This window comes from Gymnoscopelus microlampas (genome assembly GCF_963454915.1).
Source record: "Gymnoscopelus microlampas genome assembly, chromosome: 16".
NCBI classification, from domain to species: domain Eukaryota; kingdom Metazoa; phylum Chordata; class Actinopteri; order Myctophiformes; family Myctophidae; genus Gymnoscopelus; species Gymnoscopelus microlampas.
Genome location: NC_139953.1, coordinates 33,573,747 through 33,601,491, shown reverse-complemented (window position 1 = coordinate 33,601,491; position 27,745 = coordinate 33,573,747). Strand labels below are relative to the sequence as shown.

The following is a 27,745-nucleotide window of genomic DNA, read 5'->3' as shown; positions in this document are numbered from 1 at the left end:
CCTTATTATTTGCATAACTGGTTCGAAGGGACTTCCCTGCCTTGCACACTCATATCTCAAGAGAACAAATACTGGGAATGCTTCCTGTAAAGCCTCAGAACCGGTTTGCAACTTGGCTGAAGGATATGATACTGATCATAGAAAGGTAGGTGTGGCAAAACTGGCAATACAATAGTCATATTCTTTATGAGACAATCTATGGCATGGCTTTAATTTGGTTTTACATTGTCAAAGTTGACCTACTTGAGTGTAGTGTTAGATTCTGACCTTTGTACTGGTGTGCATGTATCACGTCGATACAGGAGATTATACTCCAACGTGGGAAACTTTGAAGTGTTTGTTGTTTTTCTACACAAAATACATCGGAACATGTAAGTCCTATTCTAGAACAGAGCATTCTAGTCTGAAAGACTGTCGTTTTATGTATTTTATTGACATGCATCGGCAGGTTTTACCTGTTTGCTGTGATCATATTGTGATTTCATTTGTACAGAACTGACTACTTTGAATCCCTCCAGTTTTGGAGTTATGCCATTTGTTTATGTAGGCTATGATATATGCGTACAGTATACTATAGAGTTGTCTTTTTGATATCGTGTTAAGCGAAGCAAAGATAGCAAAGATCTGCCTTGTTTGTACAACCTTGCTTTTATTTTCAGTTATCGTGCCTAAAAGAACCTTTACTTTGTGAAAGAATGAACTCTCAAAAAGGTATTTATGATATTTTATTGTATTGTAAATTTGTTTGACAATGTTTGACAAGGGCAGTGGGAAGACTGTTTTGTGATTCCGTGTCTGTTGGCATTTTCAGAAGTCTGCGTTCACCGCAGCATTCCAGTGGAGACAGATGAATCTACAAGTATGTCCTCATCCACACTGGATCTGATTGATCCTTGCAAGCAGTGCTCCGGGCCGCTGAAGAACACAGAGATGCCCCCTGTGAGCCAGTGGCACCATCACCCAGAACCTGAAGAGTCCTGCTATGATGACTGTCCACTGCCGGTCAACCAAACGGGACTGATGGTGAGGGGTTATGCTGCTGATATATGGCCACGATCTTGCGGCGAGAGGGCAGTTTACAGGAACAATCACTCAACAAGTTCTGTTGCCATGGAGAGCTTGGAGCCCCCTTTGCCTCTCATTTCTGACTTTGATAGCATTCACCGTGTCCCACCACCACCGCCCGGTCAGGGTAAGTGTTGTATACAAACATACAGGCACAATCAATCATAGGTCATCCGTGTTCTTAGTATGATATATATACATAATACTGACAAATATCAGTCAAAATGAGCTTGTGTTAATATTATACTATCCCCAATAGATTAACCACATGAAGTAGTGTCCCTATTCTGGGATGTTACAGTATAAGATTATGTGAAAATAGCCAATCTACAAGCTCACAAGGGCTCATGCCAGCTTGTAGATTGGCATTTGTCATGTTTTGTCTGTGTTCATTAGAGTGTGTATGCTGCTTACAGCTTTGTGTGTGCTTGTCTGTCATGCATATTGTGTGTATGTGCGTGCATGTGTACCCTCATGTCTTCTGCCTGGTCTCTCCAGGCCACCACCACATGCGTGAGTGTTGCCCCAGGCCGTACCCATGCCAGCCGCCCATAAACTGTGCCCCTCGTGCTCATAACGACCATCTCTATAATCACCATGTGGACCCACTGAGGCAGCCTCAGTACCACCCAGTACCATGCAGGTAAAGAGACAAGACTCCTGTCCAAACGGATCATTAGGGATGTTCACTTTTCATCATGAATGTTCATTACCTGTTATTCCCAGGGATGAGACATGATTTATCCAGCTGACACTGTGGGTGGTTGTAGGACTCAGATTAGTCTCAATATTCACAATTATTCACAATTTGTGTGACTAATCTGAATCCATAGGTGTAGAAGTAACGGGAGGAGGGCTGCGACGCAGTCAAAGGTTGCCAGTTCAGTAAAGGGAGTCAGAAATGTAAAAGAATAATACACACTAAACTAAAGAAGACTCATCTTGTTAGACCCCGACTGGAGGTGCAGGTCAGCGCAAGAGCTATTTATAAATCTCTAGCACCGGAGGAAGCGGAAGCGAAACGCGTTGTGCAAACAATAAAAAAGCTAAATCAGACCAGAGGAGTGTGCGGTCCCTTCTTGTGAAGGTTTTCACCTGTTAGCTTTAATAATACACACTACTCTGTTAACCACCCTTAAATAAAACCTTGGTGGCTTAACCTGCTGTCTATATCTCAGGATCTATGTCAATTGTCATCCCTATTTTCTGCTGTCGCTTTCTTGTCTCTCTCCTCCTCAGTACTGCCCAGCAAATACCTTTAATATAATATTGAAAACAAACCATACTTCACGGATAAAACAACAATTGTATTCTTTGTGATGATTTCCTTCTGCAGGCCGCCTATAAACCAAAACCAACTGTATATAAAAGACTTGCATGCTCATAATGTGGCCTTGCCCGGGCGTGTGGTTGCTGGTAGAGAGGTGATGGGTGAAGTCAGTGTGGTGACCACCTACCAGGCAGGTCCAGGAGCAGCACCAACACAGGAGATCCGGAAGACCATCAGCCTGCCTGCAGAGTGCAGTAAGGATTAATATGAATTATTAATTATTCTCCCCCCATATTCTGCATTGCTGCTGCAGAGTTTTTTTTACCCTTACCTGTCTTACTTTACATGTACTTGTTTTAGATTTATTTACATCCAATTATTACCATTATTATTATCTTGTTGTTATATTGTAATTATTGTTGCGTGTACTGTATGAGTGAATGGCAAATAAACTCACTTGAATCTGGAATCTATTTAGATCACTGGTTCTCAAACTGTTCCTCCCCCAGGGGAGTTTAACCAGTTTAACCACTTAAGCCCTATTTCATTTTTGGGCTGTTCAAAGATAACTTATCCACAAGCTCACAATGTGTCGCATCGCATTGCACCGCACTGTGAGCTTGTAGTAGTGGGCTTGTAGTTTTTCAAAAATGGTTGAAAATTCTTGACAAATGTTGACAAATCTTCTATTATGTGGGTCTCTGGCACAAGATCTTTTCAAATGGTGTCCACAGCCAAATACTTAAGAATGTTGGGGTCTTTGACATGAAAATGTTTGAGAACCACTGACTTAGAATAGTTTATTTTAAAGAATGCCACAGTAGAACAATCTGAGATCAAATACATTGCAAGCCCAGACAAACTATAGATGTAAAATGAATATGAATGTGAATCAGAATGATCACAAAATGCAAAGATGTTACAAGTGTGAGGAGGTTGTGCTGTGTAAATCCTCAGAGATGAAACATACAGAATGTGACACTATCTGTTGCATTACAGGAAATATTTTCATCACATATTCAGTGGACACAGCAGCGGAGATGTTACCTTTCACCAAGTTTCTCTCTGATCAGGGGTTCAGCCCTTCGGTAGGTTCAGCCTTTACCTTACCTTCAATGTGCCTCTTGTCATCCATCGGCCCCTTCAAACTAGACCCCGACCCCCCATACCCGTATATCGGTTGAGCTATACTGTTTTTGACTTTCATGATGACATCGGTAGGCTATCAGCCGATGTGTGCTGATTTTTAACCACTTTCAACCTGGCGTCCCTATTTTGGGCATGTCATTATAGACAAAAGAAATCAATGATAGCAGATCGACTGTTCGTGAGAATTTGTGAATAGGGCTTAAGTGGGTAAATTAAATAAGATTCAGTTTGTGTTTTTGTGTCTATCAAAATTTTATTTGTGCTTATTTTTATAGATGTTTGTGCTTATAAGTTAAATGTTTTTCAAGATACTATTTTTTTAATCAGTCAAAAGCATCGGTAATCGGTGGTCTAGGACTCTCCAAATCCGGGATTGGCATCAGACCCACACATCTGACATTGGTCAGGCTCTAGTTCAAACAACATAATTCATACCTTTTTATTTAATCTATAGATTGACATCTTTGATAATCCAATCAGAAGAATGGACATCACCAAATGGATGGACAGCTTTCTGAAAGATGTAAGTCTAGGCACTAACATGTCGTAAGCTCTGTCTGTAATCTTAATGAGTGCTTTACGTGCACCGATTTGATCAAATAACTAAACTGACTTGTTTTATTACGCTATATCAGGGCCAGTAGACACCAAAGCTGCTAGTCTGCTAGTCAAGACAACATGGTATCTATTGGCATCTCTATTCTACACCAGTGGTTCTCAACCTCTTCAGGCTGTGACCCCCCAAAATAATCATATTTGAACTGGGGACCCCCAAAATAATCATATTTGAACTGGGGACCCCCCACACTGAAAATCACTTGGAATTGTAGGAGTTGAGGCACATTTAACTGAAAATTGCCGTAATTGATGATGCAGTAATTGTCTTTTTTCATTTCATTTCTTATTCTTGTTAGGTATTTGAAATATCTTAAAAGTCCTTAAATTGTCACTTCACTGTCATCTTGGGACCCCATCATGTGGTCCCGACCCACAGGTTGAAAACCACTGTTCCACACATTGGGCTCCAGAGTGACTTTGTCAGGAAGGTGTTTGGTGTCTTGTTCAAGGGCAGGTTGATGGGCATCAGTGAGGTCATGCAGTGTGAATAAGCTGATGGCCAGATGGTCTCTGTTACAGAAGTCGGTGTTGATCATCGTGGTCATCAGCCCGATGTACAAGATGGATGTGGAGGGAGCCGGAGAAGATGAGCACGGCCTCCACACCAAGTACATACACAATCAGGTAACCACAAACATTTAACCATTTAACCATTTAACCACTTTTGTCCCTGTGTAGGCCTACATTTCTAAATGTATACAAGGGAAAATCAGCAATTGATATTTTCTTGTCTTTTCTGAAATTTTACAAGCATATGATTACACAACAAACTTAAACATTTTTTTTTTTTTTACATATAAACAAAAAAAACGTAAAACTTATTTCACTTAGACAAATCCTCTATGGGGGTACATAGAACCTTTTCTTTTCTTTGCTTTCCCTCATGTCTCTCTTTTATTGAATTTATACATTAGCCATTTTCCCATCTTTTTGCAAAGAGATCTTCCTTTACTTTCAATCTGTATGTTAAGCTTTCCATAATCTTGAATATGAAAATAGCAGATCTCCAAGCTGACATGTTGCATCATGGCGTGTTGTCAGTCAGCTCATAGATAAATCAGTTATTTTCGCTGTACGACACTATCGTACAAGAGAGTATATAATAGGGCTTCAGTGGTTATGTCCACCTGGAAATATTAACAATATAACATTGCCACTGAGGCAATTGTCTTTACTGTCATTGCAATAATGTGGTAGATTTGTCTCAATTCTAGGTAATGTTATATTTTAATATTTTCTTGGCTGTTGGGTAACTGTGGAAACTCCCCTCCTCATGATGTTACCTTTCACTTTCACAATGAGGCTTAAATCACAACTCTGCCCTTTGTTGACAGCATGGAAATTGTTATTGAAATATCACCCTCCGGTGGCACAGCAGTGTCATTGCATATTCTGTAGGCTACAGAATTTTTTCTTTTTACTTCCAATTTTCAATACTATTACTTCGACTCCATTACATCTCAGAGGCTAATATTGTACTTTTACTCCACTACAATTATTTGAAAACTTGAGTATTTCTACATTGCAGTATTGATACATTTACTTAAAGTAAAACATGTAGTACTTTTTCCACCACTGCTTCTCCTCCACACAATAGGCTAATGAGGAAATGACCTCATGGGACTTTAAACAAACAAATCACTTCATATGTCAGTAATAGTCTATTACTGACTGCACCCACCATCCCCCAGACCAAGGTTCAATCTCGTTGTGTCTCTGCGCGTCAAACAGTCATTACAGTGCGTCAGGCAGACTTCCAGTAAATGTATGACTGGCAGTGATGGAAGAAGTACTCACATGTTTTACAAGTATCAATACTGCAATGTAGATATACTCTGTTACGGGTAGAAGTCCTGTATTCAAAATGAACTTAAGTAAAAGTACAAAGGTATTGGCATCAAAATATACTTAAAGTACCAAAAGTAAAAGTACTCATTGTGCAGAATGTCAAAAGTTCAAAATGTATACATTATTTTTTGAAAATAGCCGATCTACAAGCTCACAATATGAGCGTATTATGGCATATAGGGCTGAAGTGGTTAGTGTGTTTAAAATCTACAAAGTAACTAGTAACTAAAGTTTTCATGTAATTTTATTGGAGTAAATGTACAATATTTTCCTCTGAGATGTAGTGGGGTAGAAGTAAAAGTATTGAACATTGTAAATACTGAAGAAGGTAAAAGAAATACCTCGAAATTGTACTTAAGTACAGTACTTGAGTACATGTAGGCTCCATAGTTACATTACACCACTGGTGACTGTGTCAAGGCCCACAAACCATCAGATTTGTGAGCTATTGTTGCGGTTGAAAGAAACAATAGGCTACATCTGTGTGTGATACAAAGGAAACACTGAAATGTTAGAGTATATTGTCAAATTGGTAAATATGTCATACTGTACACTACATGACCAAAGAGGTGTACTGTACATGCTTTCTATTAACTGTTTCTATTTGGTTCCCTTTGTTCCAGTGAACAGAAATGTTCAACTTAAACTTTTTTGTCACATCACAAGTTCACAGGCATAAAATAGTAGAAGGCTCAATGTCAAATATACAACGTCAAATACACATGCGGTCACATGGCAAAATATTCTTCTTGTATATAAGTTGTGACAGCATTTAGCAGCAGATACAAATTGCAGCAGATATAGAATCTCAGGCTCTTGTGCAGGTGAGAGACATCACGTAACTGCAGATATGTACGTAAGTGTATACATAGTATACATAGCATAGTGCCATTTCATTCGTCTTTAATGCTGCAGTTCTGTGGCAACAGTTTGCACAAGGCCGTTTCCTGTTTCAGGATGACAATCCCCCCGTGCCCACCCACACTCCCCCATACACAAAATTCTTTGTTGAAATGAGTGAGGAAGAACAGCACAGACTCAGCCCTGGCCTTAACCACATAACCCTCGCTTGACTTAGTCAAACTGACCTGAGTTGGTTCTGTACTTGGACCGCTTTTTTTCCTCCACACCAGTGGTTTTCAACCTTTTTCATATCAAGGTCCATTATTTATTCAGCATTTGAGCCACGGACCACCGTTTGACGAGATTTAGCTTCTCAGATCCAAAACTTGCCACTGGCCACAATTTCTGTATTGCTGTTGGTAGGCTACCATAGGAGAGATAACAGGCAAACATTGATCAAAAATAACAATTCTTCTACATTCTCTAATTGTGTAGACTTCTTGTAAATTAAGTAATGCAGATGTTTAACAATATTGTAACTCTCAAGAGATCTATAAGGGTCCATTTGGTTACCAACTCTCCATCATTTAGCTGGGGACCACCTGGAACCCCCTCAAGGACCACTGTTGGTCCCCGGACCACTGGTTGAGAACCGCTGCTCTACACCAAATCTCCTCGCCAAAAATATCACTGTTGGAACGAACTGAAACTCCAAACACGAGCCAGGCCCAACCACCCAACACAAAGTGTCTGACCTCATTAAAGCTAATGACGTCACTAATGCTTGAACAAAGGGCCCTAATTAGAAACATAATAGAAAGGGTTCCCACTTACTTTTGGTCATATACTGTCTAATGGTCCCTCTTGTTCATTTTGTCCTCCATTAGTGTCGCTACAGCACCTGCACGCTTTTCTTCATCAAACGCACTACACAAAGTTTAATTAACTCTAACTCAAAGCATTGATCTTTTACTCTACAACTTGACTTGAGTATTCAAGTCACGGAAAAGGAAATAAAATACTTCATGCTAAATTCTGAGCAGTTTCTTTCAGAGGTAGGATTATAAACAGGACACCACTAGACTTAGTATGTATCTATGTATGTACAGTAAGACAGTGTTGCTAGCATTCTCATCTCTCTGTGTCCAGAGAGTTTTGTTTTAGTTTAGTTAGCATAACTTATGAAAGTAGAACACCATGATCTCTAACTATTCTCTTCCTGGTTCAGCTTCAAAATGAGTTCATCCAACAACGCTGCCTGAATTTCAGACTGGTTCCAGTGTTGTTTCCCTCGGCAACCAAGGTGAGTGTGTAAAATATAGCCATTCGAAACATAATTACAATACAAACTGGTGAGAGAGACAACTATTCACCATGATGATGATCCCCCACCATATGGTTTGATCATCACATGAACTCAGCTACTAATACCCTCTGTTGTAATTACGAGTTTATGAACAGCAGTAATCTGTCTTTGAACTGAAATAAATCTAACTCTCCCATCCATGTTGCGTGCATGGATTTTATCCAGATCATTCATTTGATCTGGATAAAACATTAACACATAAAAACGCATACAGAGTAGCATTTGTTTGTAAACATACATTGCAACAACAAGCAAATCTGTGTCACTCTTCATCCCATCCTCTCCTTCAAGTCGCGTCTGCTTTGTTTGTTTTCTCAGTGTTGTTTCCTTCTTCCAGGCTCATACAAAAGGTCAGGGTTGGGTTTGATGGGGGGAGGCTGGGAAATCCATGCTTCCATCCAACCTCTGCTTTTGATGTCAATATCCACCTCTAGTCATTTATTTTTATGACCAGTGGGAATACAGTATGTGGGAATATTAACCCTGGTGTCTCTATTTTGGGAATATTTTCATAATTTGTCAAAATCTTTGTTTTTTGATATCGAACAGATATACAAACTCAGATTTAAGCATGTAGACTGGCTATTTTGACATTTATTTTACAAAGAAGTATGTAGGGCTTAAGTGGATAATGATGTGGATGATACACATTATAATGACTCAAATGACTGTGAAGTGGATTAAAAAACATGGAAAGCATCTGTGTCATTTTAGATTTTTGCGTTGGCTTTTAAAAAATAGCAGATCTACAAGCTCACAGCGCGTCACTTTGTGCCGCACTGCGAGCTTGTACATCTGCTATTTTTGAAAAATCTTGAAAGTGTGAAAACTACTGATTTCGAAGGCATTTGTAGAATCCTGCCTCAGTTCTTAATGGATTAAATCAACCGTTGTGCACCTGTGTGTTACAGAAGCATGTTCCCAGCTGGCTCCAGAGCACCAGGCTGTACCGCTGGCCTCAGGACACTCAGGACCTGCTGCTGAGGCTGCTTAGAGAGGAGCGCTACATTGCCCCCCAACTGGGCAAAGACCTCACCCTCACCATACGACCCTTATGAGTACTAGTAGACGGGACAAAGATCAGTGCTATTTGACGTGGAGATTATTCGTGAGGAGTCCTGCTTCAGCAGTGGCGAGCAGAGAGAGACTGGAAAGAGGAGGTAGATTGAGGAGATAACTCGTGTCACACGGGTCCCAAGTCGGACCTGAACTCATGATGTGATCCTGTGATCCTGTAATGTATGCACACTGACACACTGATTGTGATTCAATAGATTGTTGTTTGTGTTAACAACTCTATTTTGGCATTAGAGGCAAAATAAATTCAAAAGATTTCTATTTAAATTTAGTTTTTCAGTAACAGATAAGAAAATCTGTATTTTCAAAATTGTCAAAAAATAGCAGATCTATGAGCTTGTATATTTTCTATTTTCACTATTTGTCATACAGCGACGTATGTAGGGAAATTAAACAAGGTTGCAAGAAAGATGACATACATAGATAAATATTGCCTACATGAGCCAACAAGGATAACATTGATTCTGTTATAAAAAAAATAATTAAAAACTAACATGCCTGTTGTATATATAGCACTTTCCACAGGATTCATGATGGGACCATGTAACTGAGACAGTGGTTTTGTTTGGATGCTTATTATTGAACATTCGTATTTGTTTGCCGTTGATGTGTAATACATGTATGCATTATGATCTCTTTGAACAACTGAAATACGTCTCAATCCTTTAGTCTTAATTGTATTAGTTCAATGAAGAAGACACATCTGTCCTTGTGATGCAATTGAACAGCCACAAGGTGGCAGTATGTTCTAACCAATTATTACATACCCTTAGTTTGATAGGTCTCATTTGACAATTTGTGGCAGATATATATATTTCTTTATGCAGCATTTGGTAATATGACACCTGTAGATTTTTTGGTTTGTTTGTTTTTTACAAGTTTAGTGAAGAAAAGGTTGAAAGTGTTTTTAAACTGATACAGCAGGAAAAGGAAGTAGGCTACACTGTGTGCTTGAGTTAGGCTACATTGCCCAATCAGGGTGCTTGGTTCTGTCAATTAATTTACCAAATCTACAACAAAAAAATGCACACACTCTGTAAAAGGAACTCTGATAAGCTGTTATCAGCAAACGCACAATAGTGCTCTCTACAAACATTTGTCCAGCACCAATAAATCCACTGGAACCACTTGACATAGTACCCTTATCCCTTATCCGGTCCAAACCTGCCAGGCATAAGTAGGCTACAGATGTGTTTGCAAAGAGACCTTGAACCTCTACAGTGCCTGTTGGCATTAACATTCACAAAGTGACCTTGCATATTTATTGATGTATTTGTACAATGATGGTTTCATCTTTGCTATCTCCATGGAACAGGGGTTTCCATGCATCATTTGTGCATTATGCTTGTTGTCAATCAATCAATCAATTCCAACCCTTTTCCCCAAATGTACAAAAACACATAATGAATGAATCGCTATTTCAAAAATAGTGAAAATAGCCACAAGCTCACAACACAGCGACACATTGTGAGTTGTAGATCTGTAATTTTCACTATTTTTGAGCATTTTTGAAAATTGATGTTTTCTATGAATATTTCAGAAAATCTTGAAAGAATATATATTTTTTAAATATTTTTGAAGGAACAGTTTGAAAAATTAGATATTTAATCATGACCCAAAATGGGTTGCGACCCTATGTTTGAGAAACACTACCAGAACACAGACACAACTCAGTTATGTACTAAAACAGTTTCAGAATGCAGGCCTCTGCTCTGTTGTGCTTTGTTTTGTTCTGCTCTTTGTATACACCCGCCTCTCTGTCCAGTCCTGGCTGTGAAGGGAGCTAGAAAGTGCCTTTTCGTGTAGGTCTGGCTTGTTGAACCGAACATGTCAGCTTATCAACAAAGTGAGTGATTAACTAGGGCAAAGTGGGGCTGTGCCTCTGGATAACAGCTAAGAGCTGGGTGACCTGTCCAAATAGAACAAAGAGAAAGAGTAAACATATATGAACACACAAATGTGGTTGTTTCTGCTGATTGTCTATACACTATTATTTATTAAGGAGATGGGTTTCATAAGTTGTGTGAAAAATGTTCCTTGACTGGGATTTCCCATCATTTGTTTATGTGTAGAAAACAGCATTTAAAAAACATATAGGATTCTTCCTCTCAATGGAAAACTATCGTTCTGTAGCAGGAATGACATAAAGGCAAAGGGTACTAAGAATGTAGGCTATACATTTGGGATTTGGTCAGGTGCTTGCTATTAAAGCTCCTACTAGATAGCATATCTTAGAAGTATTTACTGATGCAAAGTACAGAATAAAATAAACCACACACCATCTGCACTTGCTCATTAAGGACAACTTTATTTAGGCAACGTTTCGTTCAGAGATGCCTGAAGAAGGTCTATTGATAGGTTGATGTTTTATCCCTGCCTATACGCATCTGTCTCAGAGCTGATCAGGTGTGCATAAGACCTTGATTTACCAATGCATAGAATAAAAATGTAACTTTCACCTGTGCTGTTCTGCTCCTGTACAAACCAGTTTTGAATGTCAGTGGATAAGGGGTATATGTGAGAATGAGGGTGTTCTGTGATGTTATCAAGTGGGCACCACCTGTCACAGGTGTCTGTCATGCATTGTATTTCATGAATAGTTTACTGTCAAATCTGTCCCTGCAGTCACTCCCATGCCTCTCTTTTTTTTTTTACTCATCTGCAGCCATACATAAACAGGTGATGGCTCATTGGTTCAGTTCCTCTTGAGTCATGCTGGCTGACTCCAGCGAAAGTGCCCAAACTCTTACTCAAGGTCAGAGCGCACATACTCCCTCCTACTGACACATACCATGACCACATCTAGATGAAAATGTTAATGAAACATTTGTCATCGTTGGGAGAGTCATTGGCAGCGGTGTCCCCAGCGTGACCCGCACCAAACTGGCTGTTTGGATAGGTTTATGGCCCTTTCGGTGGCGAAGAAAGGAGCGTGCTCAGCACATCCATATGACTGCCTGCTATATAGGCCATTATGTTAGGTATGCACAGACAGAATGCTGAACACTGAAAGGAGCTAGTAGAAACATGGCAAAGGAAGGAACACAGTAGAGATTGCCAATGCAATGCCATTGGGTATAGATAGTGACCCCGTACAAACAGTAAAAACTATCTTGGAGGTTGAAGACCGAAAAGAGATTGCTGGTCTGCATTTTTATAGCAACTTTATCCAAAGCATTTCTATTCACCTTATCGCCTATTCAGACACAGACAACCGTGCAAGGCACCAACCTGCTCATCAGGAGCAGTTTCGGGTTCAGTGTCTTGCTCAAGGATAATAGAAAGCAACATCAGGAGGAGCCAGGGATCTAAACTGGGAAGCTTCCAGTCTCCAGACAGCCTATTTACCACCTGAGCTAAGTCTGCCCGACTAGTCTGTGTTTTGATCGTGGTAATGTGCTGTACTTGGCAAGCAGAACACCTCCACAGACACTGAACTGGAACTGCATCAATGAGATTAGGGTGTAGGGTTTTGTGAGTCAACCAGAATAACCCAGATTGAATGTAAATGAAGGCGTATGATGAATATTTCTTACTTTTTCTTCAGGCCTCCAATATCTACACAGGTCACTCAGTCAGTGCAAAGCTACTGCCATATAGCACAAGCATGACAGGGATATTCTTTACGATTCATGTGACACTGACTGCCTGAACTCTGTCCTGCATATGGACACATTGTTTGAATTAATAATTTCAGTTGCAAGATTTGTCATTTGAAATCTGTTGCTTTATTATTGCTTAAAATAACGTTGTTAAAAACAAAAATAAAGAAAGTAATAGGAAATAGCCATAGAGCAGCTAGCAGTAAAATATACAAACCACTTCAGCCCTATATAGCCTATATAGGCCTAGCCCTAGCCTACATTTTGGCCATTTGAAAATAGCCGATCTACAAGATCACAATGCATGGCGATGCGACACATTGTGAGCTTGTAGATCTGCTATTTTCAAAAGATTTCTATACATTTTATACATTTACAAACTTGTGGAATGGGACATTCTGCATAATGAGTACATCATTTTGTGCTTTAAGTACATTTTGATAGCAACACACTACCAAGTACATTTTGAATTCCAGACTTTTCTTGTAACAGAGTATTTCTACATTGCAGTATTTATATTGTTTACTTAAGTAAAACATTTGAGTACTTTTTCCACCACTGAAGGTCTGCCCTCGCCAGATCAGTCTACTGACCCGTGTTTGATGCGGCAGTCAGTCAGAGGCAAAGGCAATCGAGGTGAAGCCACGTGAAGTGACCAGTAATAATTCGCAATACCAATTCCGGTTTTGCCACTTTGGCCTTCAACTTAACGGTATTTGAGCGTCACTGTAAAACCCCAGATTTATTGATGATTGATTGAATACTTGTCTTTATTAACAGTTTGCAAAAAAAACACAAGAAAGCACTATGGCTTGTTTCCAATGGGTCCTGTGTATTACATTAATCTTTTTTATTTTATTTTATGAAAACGTGAATCAGCACACACTGTATACACTCGTCGGTAGTAGGCCTATTTTCTCTACCAATATAGTGTAAAGTGTAGTGAGGGCAGAGGAGAAAATGCTGTGCTGGACTAGCCTCTTGGCCTGGGTTTTAGCCTGGATCAAGACGGTCATCATCGGTCATTAATGACAGTGTATCAACAAGGCCTGGGTGGGCATCTTGACCACTAACATCAATGGACCATGATAAGAAAGAATAGCACAAGAAGAATAGCTTTCACCGCAACATCATTTGCTTTCATAAACGCACCTTGGATGAATAGAATGAATAGAATGTATTCATCATAGCTTTTGTAATGATTTTATTTTATTTTGAAAACATCAAACGGGATGTTGCTTGGTCATCGATGCGTGCGTGACGCAACTCTTCTTCCACAGAGACCAGTGTTGCCATGTTTGCTTATTATAAGCGACTTTGGGCGTGTTTTTTCTGGTAAGTTGCTTGTAAATATTACTAGTTGCGTTTTTTTGGGCTTGTTTTAAAGTGTAGTTGCTTATTTGGGCTTGTTCCCTAAACATTTTCAAGTCAAGGACCCCCAAATTAATATGTATTTGTCTGCGGACCCCCATCTGAAAATATTTATGCCCGATTCAAGATTTGTGTTGTTAAAATGTTTCAAAAAATATACCGCGTTTTTTCTACATTTCTTGAAAATAGTAGATCTACAAGATGCGACGCGTTGTGAGCTTGTAGATCGGCTATTTTCAAAAAGCCAATGTATCGAAGCCCGGCTTCGCCCTTTAAACATATAATGGCTGTTTGCCGCGAAGGGCTCGCCTCTTTTGGGCTTGTTTCCATAGAACTGGTTGCTTGTTTCTTTCAAAACCTGGCAACACCGTACAGCACACACAGAACAGAGAGAGCGGACAACACACACACTACTTACAGACACACAGGCTGCAGGAAGGAATGTGGTCTGGGAGGAGGGCAACGTTGAGGGTTGCCAGAGGTTATGTTGATAGTCAGATCGAGCTCGTTCAGGACGACAGGACACCCCACACTCACACACACAACACACTTTAGACAATCCCATCTGCAATCTAAAAAAAAACGTCAAAGATATCGGAAGACTTTCCTGCTGCCTTCAGAAGACATAATTCCACAAAGGACATGCAGCAGCAGCAACTCTAGCGCGGAGGAGTGCAGAGGGAGAAAGAGAAGAAGAGACAGGCGAGGAGGGCAAGGGGAAAGTCGTTTTTAAATATCTTGGGAGGTTCAGTTTAGCCTTCATGACCGCACTGTTTAAACCCCATGGCATGTTAGCTGCTACCGTGAGCTAGCCTGTTATGGAAGAAGAGCTACGGCTGTGTGCTGCTGGGCTGAAGAAGAAGGGACTGGCTCTAGCTGCAACTACTCTCTTCTGAGCCCGTCTTTAGGAGCTGTGTCTGTCTGCTGCCACACGGACGGAAGGAATGTTGTTTAAACCCCTCTGAAACTAAACACTGAGATAAATCACGGGCAGCCTCGCCGTTACAGTAACCAACTCCCCGTTACAGTAACGTTATGGACTCTCGACAACAGCTGCAGGTCGGATTACTCGTCGTGTTTAGCTGAAAGGAAAGCGGCTGGAAATGGAAATCATGGTGGCGGCGGGAGACCACCACCACCACCACCGGACCCAAACCCCCCCACCACGTTGAACACCACATTTTCCCCGTTGTTTCAGTAATTGATTCCCATTTTTTTCGTCGTTTCTTCTCCCAACGTAACCGTTGGTTCGCCACCTCTTGGTTCCAGAGACTGTCACCTCGGGGCCGTGCACCGGGGGTATAGTTTTTGTTGCAGTCATGTTTGCAGTGCGCATCGTTACCGCAGACTATTACACAGCGAGTCCCATCAAAGACCTGGACGTGTGTTACTCTGCGTTCAGAGAAAGCGACGTGAAGAAGGTGCCGGTGGTGCGGATCTTCGGGGCAACACCTGCAGGTAAACCATGCTCTCTAACCTCCCTGCTCTCTGCTGCTCTCTAGCCCCGTTAGGAACCTCTCCCTCCGCTGTACGGCTCCGAGAGGAGGTCCCGCTGAGTAGGGTGCCGGCAGAGCGCGACACCGGCGAACGGTGGCCAATATTGTTGATTTTTACCTTCCTCCGCACATTGTATGCAAAAAGTAAAGGTCGCCCCCCATGCTCTCAGATGTTTTACATTTTAGCGGTAAATCTATTTAAGTGACAGATTGAAGCAAGCGTTTAAATCGCTTTTTTTTCGTCAGCCTGTGCCATGCTTTCCCTTTAACCTTAGCGTGAGCAGTACAGCGCATGCGGCCGGGGGTTGCTTGGCCACAGGCTGACTAAAATAGCGATTTAAACGCTTGTTTCAACCCGTCGGTTACATTTTCTTGGCCGCTAAAATGTAATACATCCGAGAGCAGGGGGGAATACCTTTACTTTTTGGATACGATGTGCGGAAAAGGGTAAGAACAACAATATTGGCCACCGTTTGCCGGTGTCGCACTCTGCCAGCACCCTACGCAGTGGAACCCTCATCTCGGAGCTATACAGCGGAGGGAGAGGTTCCGATTGAAGCTTTCTCATGATGGTGGTCGTCACCCTGTGCTTGTACGTGCCACGCGGTGGGTAGGGTGGCGGACGTTGGTGGGCTTGCAAAAATCACTGCGATCTCTCTGACAACCCCCCCCCCCCTCTCCCCGAAAATAAAATGCCCAAAACAATAAAAGGGAGCTGAACTCGTGTATTGAACTCGTGCAGTACGCAGTGTACCCATCGGGGGGGCTTTAACGTCTCCATATTGCACACATTGCAGCGATGAGAGGATCCATACGGTGGCTTTGTTTTCACTGGCCCCGCTGCATCATCATATGGGGCGGGTGTGCACACATTACATTGACCATACATGGGTCGGTATTCGGCATTTGGCTTGTCTTATGCCGTGTGTATGTGGCAATGTAATAGGATATCATCATGTCTTCCCTTTCGCTTTTGTTCTGTTTACTGCAACCTGTGGATTGTTGACACACACCACCACAACACGCTGCTGCAGCCTCTAGCCTGGCCTGCCCTCCTTCACAATCACAGCCGGGGGGGTGGGGGACCTGGGGGGGCTTGTGTTTTCCCGGGAATCCGCGAGGTTTGGCACTTGCGTTACCCGCGCCTCCTCAAATAAAGACACCGCCCGGTGTATCAGGCTATGCGTGTGCTGCGGTGCCCATGGCGCAAAACAATACAGTAAGCCGAATTTATACTTAGTTGCGTGCCGGTGTCGTGCTCAGTAAATAGCAGATCTACAAGCTCACAATGTGTCACATTTGTGATGCGTTGTGAGCTTGTAGATCTGCTATTTACGGCGTGCAACTAAGTATAAATCAGGCTGATCCGCACAATGGTACTAATGTTATATGACCAGTTTGACCACCCTTTCTTCAACACTCTTTGCCTGACGTTTTTATTGCATAACGTCAACAACACCTCTAATGTACATGTGAAGCAATAACATTTTATATTGCCATTACCAGTATTGTGACTTGAGCCTACCTTTGTATCCCCCTATGGCAATCAACTCTCGCCCTCTCCCTGGTTGTATTTTAGTGGCATTGTGTGAAGAACGTCCCATTGCTTGATATAGCTTACTCAGGCTTAAAGGATTTGCAACAGAGAAATCAGGGACAGTAGGTCGGAGTATCAGTGTCGGGTCTAAATTTGTTCTGTCGCAACCTGCATGTTTTTGCAGATGATCACACTGATATTAGCAGCTGAGAGGCAGTCTTGACAGATTGTCAAGTGTGTGAGTGTGTAAGAGAGGCAGTGTTTCCTCAACATTTATTTACATGCAACACACAGCCATCTGGGAAATTGTGCAAACATTGCGGTTGAGTCCTGGGAAATTGGCACAATGGTCACAAATGGCGGATTCATAAAAGTATGTTTTAATATTTCTGCTTTATTCATGACCGCACAGTCAGGCAGCAGAGAGAGAGGTGGGAAAGTGAAGGCAAAGAGGGGGCGTGGCACACACATACCACAGGTGTCCACAGTGGAATTTGGGGAGGGGGGACAACTGACCAATTATCCACTTGGGTGCCCTGATTAAAAACATGGAAGTGAATTTGTCTGTGCCATTTTTGCCCACGACTTAGTGTTGTGTGACGCGTGGCACACACTTGCATCTCACAAAGGTCGAGCGCATGAGGCCGGTCACTTCTACTCTACATCCTTTTAACGTGACCTTTTAAATGACGCCATTGTTCCATGAGGCTTGCACTACTGTACACATTGAAAGCATTTGTTGATCAGATCTTTACCCAACTGCATTATGCATAATAGCTTGTATTGTTAGAATACTGTAACGTGTGGTTCCATACAAAGCATTGCTTTAACCTCCATGGTGATGTGTCTTTTAGGGTTCTAATAACACAATAAGACTCGTGTCATTTGTGGACTCTGGTCAGGATGCCTTGCATTGTTTCACACTTCAACTCTCTTCTGCTCGCTTGATGTAATCTCTCGTGGCAAGGCCTAAGTCACTCCTGGCTCTGTGTTTCCCCCAAATAAAATTACATCAGCATCTGGAATGCATCGAAGTAGAGAATGGTCTCTCTTTCATTCTCTTTTTCTAGTGTCTTTTCTGAAGGGCAGCTTCAAAGAGCCCATTAGCTATGAAAACAGACCACGCCTGCTCAAAAGGAGGCTAAATAAGTTCATTCCAATGCTTTCTTTGGACGTCGTTTTGATTTAATTTCAGCGAGGTTTGTCTGGCCTGAAGGGGGGACTGTTTTTGAGCAATTATTTCGTTTGTCTGTCAGTTATGTTTTCAATGTGTTTTTCGTGTGTGTGCATGTTTGCATGTGTATGTGGGCACGACACCACATCCCTAGCAAGTGTATGGCTCCATGCTACTCTTCAAGGCCACAACACACTCTTATCCTCTTCTGACCCAAGTCATGCTCCCTCTCGCCACTCTTCTTTGCGTTATTTGACACCACACTTCCTGTGTCCAGTCTGTTCAACCCCCCTCCCTTTCTCTTTGTTTACCCCTTGTGTGTTTCCTTTCCTCAACATCTCTCCGTCACACGTACAGTATCTATTGCACACAAAATAAGCTTAGCCATGAAAAGGTGGGGAGGGATAGCACAGGGAGTTCCAGTGTTGTGAAACATTGCACTTGTGACCACTGCATTAACACACAGCTTGATTAGCACGCCCCTGATGGAGAGCCAATCCCTGTGCTTCGGTGAACAGCCAGCCTTTCCTCCCACGCCGCTGAGGTTTGACACGGTTGATTCCTGCCCCGACGTCTGCAAGCCAGACCCAGATCTACTGACGGTCAGCCGGTCAGTCCCTCTTCCTGCTCTGCTCACGAGAGGAGGAGGAGGAGGAGGAGGAGTGCCGTTTTAGTCTTATGCTTGGCTGTGAGCCTCGGAGCATCCAAGAGGGAAGGGGAAAACAGCATGACCAATTGACCTGAATGAGGGGTCAAGCAGCGAACCAGGGAGGAATAAAATTGTACATCGGGCCCCATATCTTCCCCCCAACCTCTTCTCTCTCTCTATCTCCTTCATCTCTGTCTGGCCCCTCTTATTTTTACCACTCCCCAGGGGATCTATACTACCCCACTCTTCTCTCACTCTCTATTTTCTTTCTTCATTTTATCTTTTTCCAGGAATCTCTCTACATCTCTCTTACCTCTCTTGCCTCTCTAACACCCCCCCCCCCCCCCCCACACACACACACACACACACACTCTCTCATCCCCATTCCACTTTGTCTTTACCTCTCTCTGGGGGAAATCCTTAACGCCATCTAAAGGAATCCCTCCTGGATCCATTAACAGGATAATAGGGCGGATTGGAAGGAGACCCCAGTGCCTCATTAAGCAGAAGGTCATTGCCTCGTCCACTGTTTACCCCCCTCTCTTCCACACTCTCAATTATAATCCTCCATCCAGGCCACGGCCTCCTGGTAACTTCTTTAATTACTTGATGACAGAGTGAGTTGTTTGTTTTGTCTTCATGTTTGGTGATGGTTCCTACTGGGTTACTGCAGACTCTTTCTTTCTAGCTAATGACAGGTGCATGGAATCTGATGGCCCTAGGCCACTGTAACACGAAAAAGGTGCTTTTACTTTTTTTCCAAGGAGGTCTTGGGCATGTTTTCCTTCTGCAGGTATGATGCTGTTGTCTTGTCTGGTTTGCTAACCGTGGCTACATAGTATCACCTGGTTTCATATTTGCGAATGCCTCAGCGAATGGATTCAGCTAAGGTTTCAGCTGTGTAATAGATGAATCCATCTATTACTTTTGCCCTGCTATGGATGAACATGCACGTGCGCGAGTGCGCACACACACACACACACACACACACACACACACACACACACACACACACACACACACACACACACACACACACACACACACACAGAGTAGGAAATGAACTATAGCTGTACACTGCAGTATAGGAATCTCCTGTTGAGAGACGAGTGCTGCAGTGATGAAAGGAGAGTCGTGTGAACTCTGCTCCCTCCTTAATCCTCAGCCTGTGATGGTATTGTGCAAAGATGGGGCCCAGGTTCTCCTGTGGGCTTTTTAACAGACCAATCAGAGGTGTGGGACCCCCCTCAAAAGGATTTGTTTTTGTGGGTCTTCTTGCAAGTCCCTTTCAATTCAGAATCACTTTGTCAGGTGGTAGAACATACAGTATATTGCAAAAGGGACGATGCAAGGCATACTGAGAGTAGTGCCCACATCAGAATCATCTTTATCATCACATGACATAAACGGACATCTAGCTCTCAGATTATTATGTAGTTTGAAAGCATGGATAGGATACTGTGCCATCTCTAACCTTCCTGCATTTTTGTTTTTTATTGTGTTGTGAAGAATTTGAACACACCCAAGAATCAAAATGGGTTTATGTCACTTACTCATATACTGTAGGTCAGGGGTCTTCAACGTTTTCAGGCCAAGGACCCCTTGGCTGAGAGAGAGAGAAAGCAGGGACCCCCATTATATATTGTATAAAGTATTTTTTATTTTCATAGATTTCATAGGCGGCTTGATAGACTTGTTTCCCAGCACTATCATGTTGGATTCATGTTAATGTGTATTTCCAGACATTTAACCATGCTCTAAAAACAATACTTAGTAAACCTGACCTTTCACTCTGTACTTTCTGTACTTTCACTCTTTTTTTCCCCCTATACCGAACCGAAAATAGCAGATCTACAAACGCACAACGGCTCGCAGCACGAGGCGTTGTGTGGTTGTAGACCTGCTATTTTTGGCTAAAGTTCTCCTCAGAATAGGGATGCTTGGTTGAAGTGGTTAATGTAAAAATCACAAAGATTTGGCGGACCCCCTGTAGTAACTCTGAGGACCCCCTAGGGGAAGACCTCTGCTGTAGGTACAAGTGAAATGATGCTGTGACACCAACACCATGTGCAGGCAGTACAAGATAATAACATACTGAACTCTTATACATCAAATATCTATGTACATTTGTGCACCCGTCTGACTAAACGCATACAAATGATTACATGATGAAACCCATGCATGTGTTGTTTACGCTCACGGGGCAATGCTTTCCACTTGCTGTGTCTTTAAGGTGGTCCTGTCAGGTCCTATGTCCAGCCTCGGTAACAACAACACATAGGCGACTGCTTCATAACAACTCACGTTGTTAAGCTGCCATCGTTGCCATGGCCTCGCCTCTGCCATAGGGGCCCTACATCGCCCAAAGATCCGGTTATCCAGTTTCAAAGGCTTGCCGGGACACGGTGATTTCAAGCCACGTTGGAGGGCTTTTTAAAGCGTAAACAGGGCGGCCAATTCCCCCCCCCCCCCTCCATTCATGGCCATGTCAATTACATGTAAATGAGTGAGGGTATTTTTCTCTGTCTCTGAATGCCTCGCTACCACAGGTGGCCTTTCTGTTGGATCACAAGGCCGAGAGAGCTGCCGAGGTTCCCCGTGTGGCTCTATGGTCCCCTGCAGTCTTGTTTTGCCGAACGTTGAACTCTGTGGCATAGGGTGGGAGTTTTGATCCATTTAGTGTCAGTTTATAAAATAATCCGATTAAACAAACACTTTGATGTTAGCATAGATGACAGCTGGACAGTCCCTGATGACCTGTAGCTGAACCGTACAAAACTCTCATAGCAAACATCTTTTAGCTTTTAGCAAATCTCCATCTGACCATGATATAATGAAGTGTACCACTACCTTATTTCTTGTTTTGATGGTGGGGTTCCTTCTTGTGTCTGTTTCTTTCTTTTCTGTCTCTCTTGCATTCTGTCTCTCTTAACCTCCCTCTACTTCTGAGTCTTCTCTTTGTCTCTCACCCTCTCTCTTCCTCTCTCCCTCCCTTCTCTGAGCATCTCTGTACAGTAAAAGCAGTGTGTCTGTGTGTCCTTGCCTGCTGCAGCTCCAGTCAGCCTGATTGATGGTTTTAATAGCTACCTCATCCCTTCCAGAGTGGGTATCTCTGAACAACTCTTAACAGATACACACACATAACACACACACACACACAAACACATTCCAAGGACCATGGCTCCGAACGACACTGCAGAACTGTCACCCTTTTTCTTTTGCATTTGTTTGTTGTTGTAATTTTGCAAATGAAACTGGAAGGAATCTTTGAAGGAAGGTATTACTCTGAGTGCCGACGTGATTGTGCTTGATATAGTTTCAGCGGCTGGCTATAATGGAAAAAGCAGGTGGAATTGGTGCAAGCGATAAAGGCCATATGCCGCGTGTGATGGATGGCAGGTGTATTAGTGCAGGAGATTGAATGTGACAACGCGCCGGTCACAGCAGCCCACTTCACCAATCCTGCAGCAGTAAGCATTGTGTGGGCTGGGCTGGCTGGGCTTTTAGCTTGCGAGTCGCCGCACGCACACACACACACACACACACACACACACACACACACACACACACACACACACACACACACACACACACACACAGCCCTAGACCCATGCAAGTCCTCATTAGTAGTCTTGTCTTTTGTGAGGACGGGTATAAAAAAAACCTTTGAACTATCAAACCTAACGGATAAAGTTAACAACAGGCTGTCAGACTGGCACTAATGAGCTGAACCATGCGAACGATGAGTTAAGAGTTCAAGTTCGTTGAACCTGTGTTGATTGTATTGTTCATTGAATGTTCTGTTTCTTATTTTTCGTATGGTATGCAAAGAAAATTGGTGGACAGAATTCATATCTGACAGACCTGAAAAACACCATCAGCACTCTGAGTCAGCACTAATTGTCTTTAGGCCTTGACACACTGAATGCGTCACTGACACAAGCATCACTAACACACGTCAAGAGAAAATGAAAAATAAAAAGAGGTTACCTTTCTGCATTGCTCCAACTCATTTCAGATGAGTCTGTGCCACGTGTCGACTTTGTTGACCGACCCCGATCAACCGGGGATCTATACCTGGTCGGTCCCCTACCTTTTTCCCTATACACCAAATCTCTTTGCTGGAAAATAGCAGATCTACAAGCTCACAACGCATTGTGAGCTTGTAGATCTGCCATTTCCGGTGAATGTTATCCTATTTTCACTGATTGTGCGGCTATAATGGCATGCCCGGAATAGAGATGCTAGGGTTCATGTGGTTAAAGTGGTGAAACGAAGAACGTTCTAATGTAAAAAGCCATCGTCATTGACGGCAGAGATGTTGATGACAGTACAGAGGCCAGACTATACTGTATGAGCTGATAGAAGTGTAGCAGGCGATGATTGTCTGGGCCTCTCTGTCTTAGCAAGTAATGGAAGATGTCGGCAGTAGAAAATTGGAGCAAATGCACAACAAATGCTCACAATCTCACCTTGCCTCCAATGTCTCTCATGCTCTCTTCACTAGACTTTCACATTTCAGTGACTGTATTTATCTTCAGCTACAGGATAACATGAATCAACCGAAGCTGTGTGGCCCATAATGTAGTGGAGAGGGACTTTAAACTATGTTTAACTGCACAATGTTTTCCTGTCATCACACCTAATAGAATTCAACTCAACCTTTTTTTGTGACATCACAGGTTTACAAGTGTAAAAAAGTAGGTGAAAGTCTTGGTAAAACTGTATATTAAGGTTGGGTCTATAATGCATCATAAGCACATTAATTGTGATTAACGATATTATCGCAATCAAAATATGCTTAAAACTTAAAATGTCACTTTTGTTAACCACTTGAACCCCCCCAGCATCCCTATTCTGGGGGGGAACGTTCGGCAAAAACAGCCGATCCACAAGCTCACAACGCGTTGCAACGAAATGTACGAATAGACAAGGAAGCTGGCTGAGATGTAAAAGTACTGTATACAGTTGCAGGGCCGAAGGCTATTGATATTTGTAACATTCCAGTTTTGAGGATGAAGAAGCCGTAAAGTATGTTTCTGTTTGAGAATGTGGTGGTGGAACGCTTTGATGAGGCTTATGAACGGTATGTGTTTCACTGTAGAATGAAACAGAGAGAAAAATTGGATGCATTTCTGATGGACCTGACTCTGAAAGCTAAAACATGCAAACTGTCCTCCTCAATGTTTTTCCTATTTTGGCATTGGCAAACATTTCCAAAAACCTTAAGAAACTGCGAAAATGGTAGGTCTACAATATCCTGATCCAGACTGATTCGCTCCGTTCAGTGGAGTTTTTCTTTTCTCGCTTTGCTTGTTTGATAAACCTGCTATTTCCAAGGGGCGGGACCGGCGGGATGGGCACCCAGGCTCTGTGGCTTCTGATTGATCTGTGGGATGGGGTGTGGGGGGACCAGTGGCTTCCAATGGCTTCCAATGTGAAATTCAAGTCACTTCCTGACTTGCCTACGTAATTGGTGACGTTTGGAAATCCAGCTCAAACAGGATGATGGCCACGGAGAAGCGAATTGAAAAAAAAAAAGAAACGCTGAACAAGCGCCTCCGTCTGGATTCCAGGCTAGATCTATAAGCACGGCTTATATTTTCGGTTATTTTCACACAAAACCGTCGTATGACAAAGTATAACCAAGGATCAGGGCTTAAGTGGTAAAAAAAGAAAAAAAGATATCACTCCTGTTATTTGGTGACTAGTAGATATTACCATGATTTCATGTACCAAAGCAAATCTGTGCATGTTTGTCTACTGTGGATATACTGAATTACTTTAGGTAGGTCAATGTGCTCAGACCTGTTAGTCTCGGATATTTATGCAGCCATTTTTCAGCTGAAACGCCGTTAGCAGCCCAGAGGGCCAAAAACATTTTATCCATCATAAAGTTTAAACTCTGTAATACATCCTTGCTGTCAACTATTGCCCCAGTTTGGATAGATGTCTCTCCCTTCGGTAACAGAGAATGGGGCGCTCAGCAGAAAGTCGGTGAGCAAGAGACCATTCTCATTGCTGTTCTGTTGTGCAGTGCCAGCCATCATCGACCTGATCGATATGAGACGTGTTGCTCTGTCTGTTAATGACACATGTTGGGGTGCAACAGTAAATTGAACTAATCGATCTAATTCATCATAATAAACAATCGATAAGTTAATAAAATAATTGATTCCTATTTGTGGCATGTCATTATTGGCAAAAAGTCAATCAAAACGGTAAAACAAATGTCAAAAATAGTGAAATTTGCCGATCTACAAGCTCACAAAGCGTCATACCGTGAGCTTGAAGATCTGCTATTTTCACTATTCGTGCACAAAACTGTTATGCTAAAAAGTTTGAAATGATAATATAAATAATAATTACGTGCTTAATCGATTATTTGATTAATCAAATATGTAATCAATGGAATATTCGCCAAGTAAATAATTATTGATGTTTGCAGCCCTACACACATACACACTGGAGTGGAGGCCACACCTTGCCTAGTACTACCCCTGCTGCTCTTTGTCCACGCTGAATAACATGTACTCTCATAAAGCCTTATGATGCGCTGCCATGCATTTTGAGCTTGTAGATCAGCTATCTAAGGCTGGGGGGCGACCCGATAGGCAAGCGCCGAGCGGTTATAGGCACGTACCACATTAGCTCAAATGCCTGACGGCGATTCCCCGGTTTGATTTCCGTCTCCATGTTACTCCCCTACTCTCTGTCTGTGTGTCCTGTCTCTCACTAGGCTACCTATCGAATAAAGGCTCAGAAAAGCCCCCCAAAACAAAACAAAAGCATATATCAGGCTTATGTGTTTCAATTCAAATGGACCCCACCCACAAGCTTTATATTTCTATTGGATGCTGGTTTGTGCTCTCATATCACAATGGAGTCTACTGCTGCCATGGATTCCAGAGAGGAAATGCTGTCCCTACTAAGCATGTGTTGGCTTTCTCTGGAAAGATGAATCAGGACTTGGCACAGCATATTTAAACTGCTCCATGTTGATAAAAAAATAAATATGAACACACTTATTTTAATGCTGTGCAGCAGTCAAGTCAGACACAGCCCACGCAAGCAATGTCCACTGTCAGCATTGAGTTCAACAAGACGTGATTGTTATAAAAAATCTTAATTGGTGGTGGGATCGTTCTTGGCCACTCAACACGTTTCTGCAGTCTAGCATCATCACAGTAACCAGACGATTAGACGTCTGCGGAACTATTGAGAAGTAGTTTAAGGAACACCCCTACTACACAGTCAAATTCAGAGTGTTAATTTAACTCGGAGTGTGTCAATGGAACCAAATGGACCCATACCATTTGGCTGTGTAAGACCTAAAGAAAATGCATGACAGACATATGAATTGACCAACCACGGAATTCTGTTACAGCCCAGCCAGTCAGAGGCCTGACTAAAAGGAATAAAGGAAAGGCTTCTTGTCAGTGATAGATAGGGGTGTGTGGAGCTGTTTAGCTCTGTTCTCCTCCTCTTCTCAAAGCAAAACTTGTGCATTGTGGTTCTGTTTGGCCTGAAGAAAGAGAGAGACGGGGAGAAGGTCCGGTACTGACACGTGGAGCCAGGTCATTTCAGGTCCTTTGCTCAGCACTGAGCTCTCTCTTTCTCTCTCTGTGTGTGTGTGTGTGTGTGTGTGTGTGTGTGTGTGTGTGTGTGTGTGTGTGTGTGTGTGTGTGTGTGTGTGTGTGTGTGTGTCTCTCGCCCTCTCTTGTCCATTGTGCCTACAGGCAGAGGAGGAGGGAGGGATGGAAAGAGAAGGAGATCATTGGTGATCCAGAGAGAGGGTGGGAGGAGTAGAGAGCAATTGAGAGAGAGAGAGAAAGGCTGGGTTGTAGAGAAGGATGGCAACAGAGTGAGAGATTGACCAACTGCTCTGTCCATTGAGGCACAAGACTGTTTTGTGTGTCAATGCTCTCTCCTGGCGGAGAACTCGCTAGTGTTTGTAAGACAGATTTCGCTTTTGAACTAGTTTCAAACCCATCATGCTATAATGCCATTCACTATGGAGTTTAACCAAACTATTCTGGGCATGTCACAATAGGCCGATATTCTGAGAAAATAGATCCACAAACGCACAACGTGTCTTTCCACATGTGAATCCTGGGAGGATCCTCATTGGCAGGTGGAAAGAGGCGGCAGGCGATAGAGACACACAGGGCCTACAAATTCACGGCCACAATTGATACAGCGCGCCCACTTGGGTTAAGGGAGAACGGTGTACTGCAGTCAATGCAATCCATATGAGAGGCAACCTAAAATACAGTATTTCTACTGGTTGACTACTGAGGCTGTAGCGATTTCTTGGTGTTCTTATAAAGTGTCCCATATGTTTGTTTTGTCCTTTTTAATGTGATAACCTGCCAGCCACCTCAATATACTATAATATATACTCCCATCACTGTGTCAAAAGTGCTAGCATCGGAGATCTGAAGTTTAAGTGGCCGCATGGTATATACATCACAGACACAATTGAGACAGCACACCGAGTGGGTGCGCTGTCTCAATTGTGTCTGTGATGTATATACACTTTTATATATACAATTAATATGAGCCGGTGACATGTTTAATATAGACATGTCATGAACAAACAATAAAGTCGGTCGGGATTGGGATATAGAATTGAGAATTCCCCTCTTCAAAGTCGTAAAGACACTGCAGTGATGTCACT

At 42.5% G+C, this 27,745-nt stretch overlaps 2 protein-coding genes across 3 annotated transcripts in view; both read left to right on the top strand.

Moving 5' to 3' along the window:
- The first annotated feature begins 85 nt into the window (after positions 1-85).
- Positions 86-11,215, top strand: traf3ip2a (TRAF3 interacting protein 2a). Of its 2 annotated transcripts, none has more exons than XM_084081964.1 (10): positions 86-145; positions 660-711; positions 812-1,192; positions 1,564-1,708; positions 2,402-2,589; positions 3,335-3,423; positions 3,939-4,007; positions 4,622-4,726; positions 8,022-8,096; positions 9,071-11,215. In XM_084081964.1, the coding sequence occupies exons 2-10, from the start codon at positions 696-698 to the stop codon at positions 9,215-9,217; spliced, it is 1,215 nt and encodes a 404-aa protein (XP_083938090.1). In that variant the 5' UTR covers positions 86-145; positions 660-695; the 3' UTR covers positions 9,218-11,215. The 2 variants fall into 2 exon arrangements, with proteins under 2 accessions (XP_083938090.1, XP_083938091.1); XM_084081965.1 differs by lacking the exon at positions 86-145 and adding an exon at positions 165-371.
- Positions 11,216-14,613: 3,398 nt separating this feature from the next.
- Positions 14,614-27,745, top strand: part of rev3l (REV3 like, DNA directed polymerase zeta catalytic subunit) — a 96,150-nt gene continuing 83,018 nt past the window's right edge. Inside the window, exon 1 of the mRNA XM_084083076.1 lies at positions 14,614-15,667. Within this exon, the coding sequence (XP_083939202.1) occupies positions 15,529-15,667 (139 nt within the window). The 5' untranslated portion in view covers positions 14,614-15,528. The remainder of the gene's footprint in view (positions 15,668-27,745) is intronic.

Coding starts and splice junctions, on each gene's coding strand:
- traf3ip2a (XM_084081964.1), top strand. Junction 3,424..3,938: donor ATCAGGGGTTCAGCCCTTCG/GTAGGTTCAGCC, acceptor TTTAATCTATAG/ATTGACATCTTTGATAATCC. Junction 4,008..4,621: donor TGGACAGCTTTCTGAAAGAT/GTAAGTCTAGGC, acceptor TCTCTGTTACAG/AAGTCGGTGTTGATCATCGT.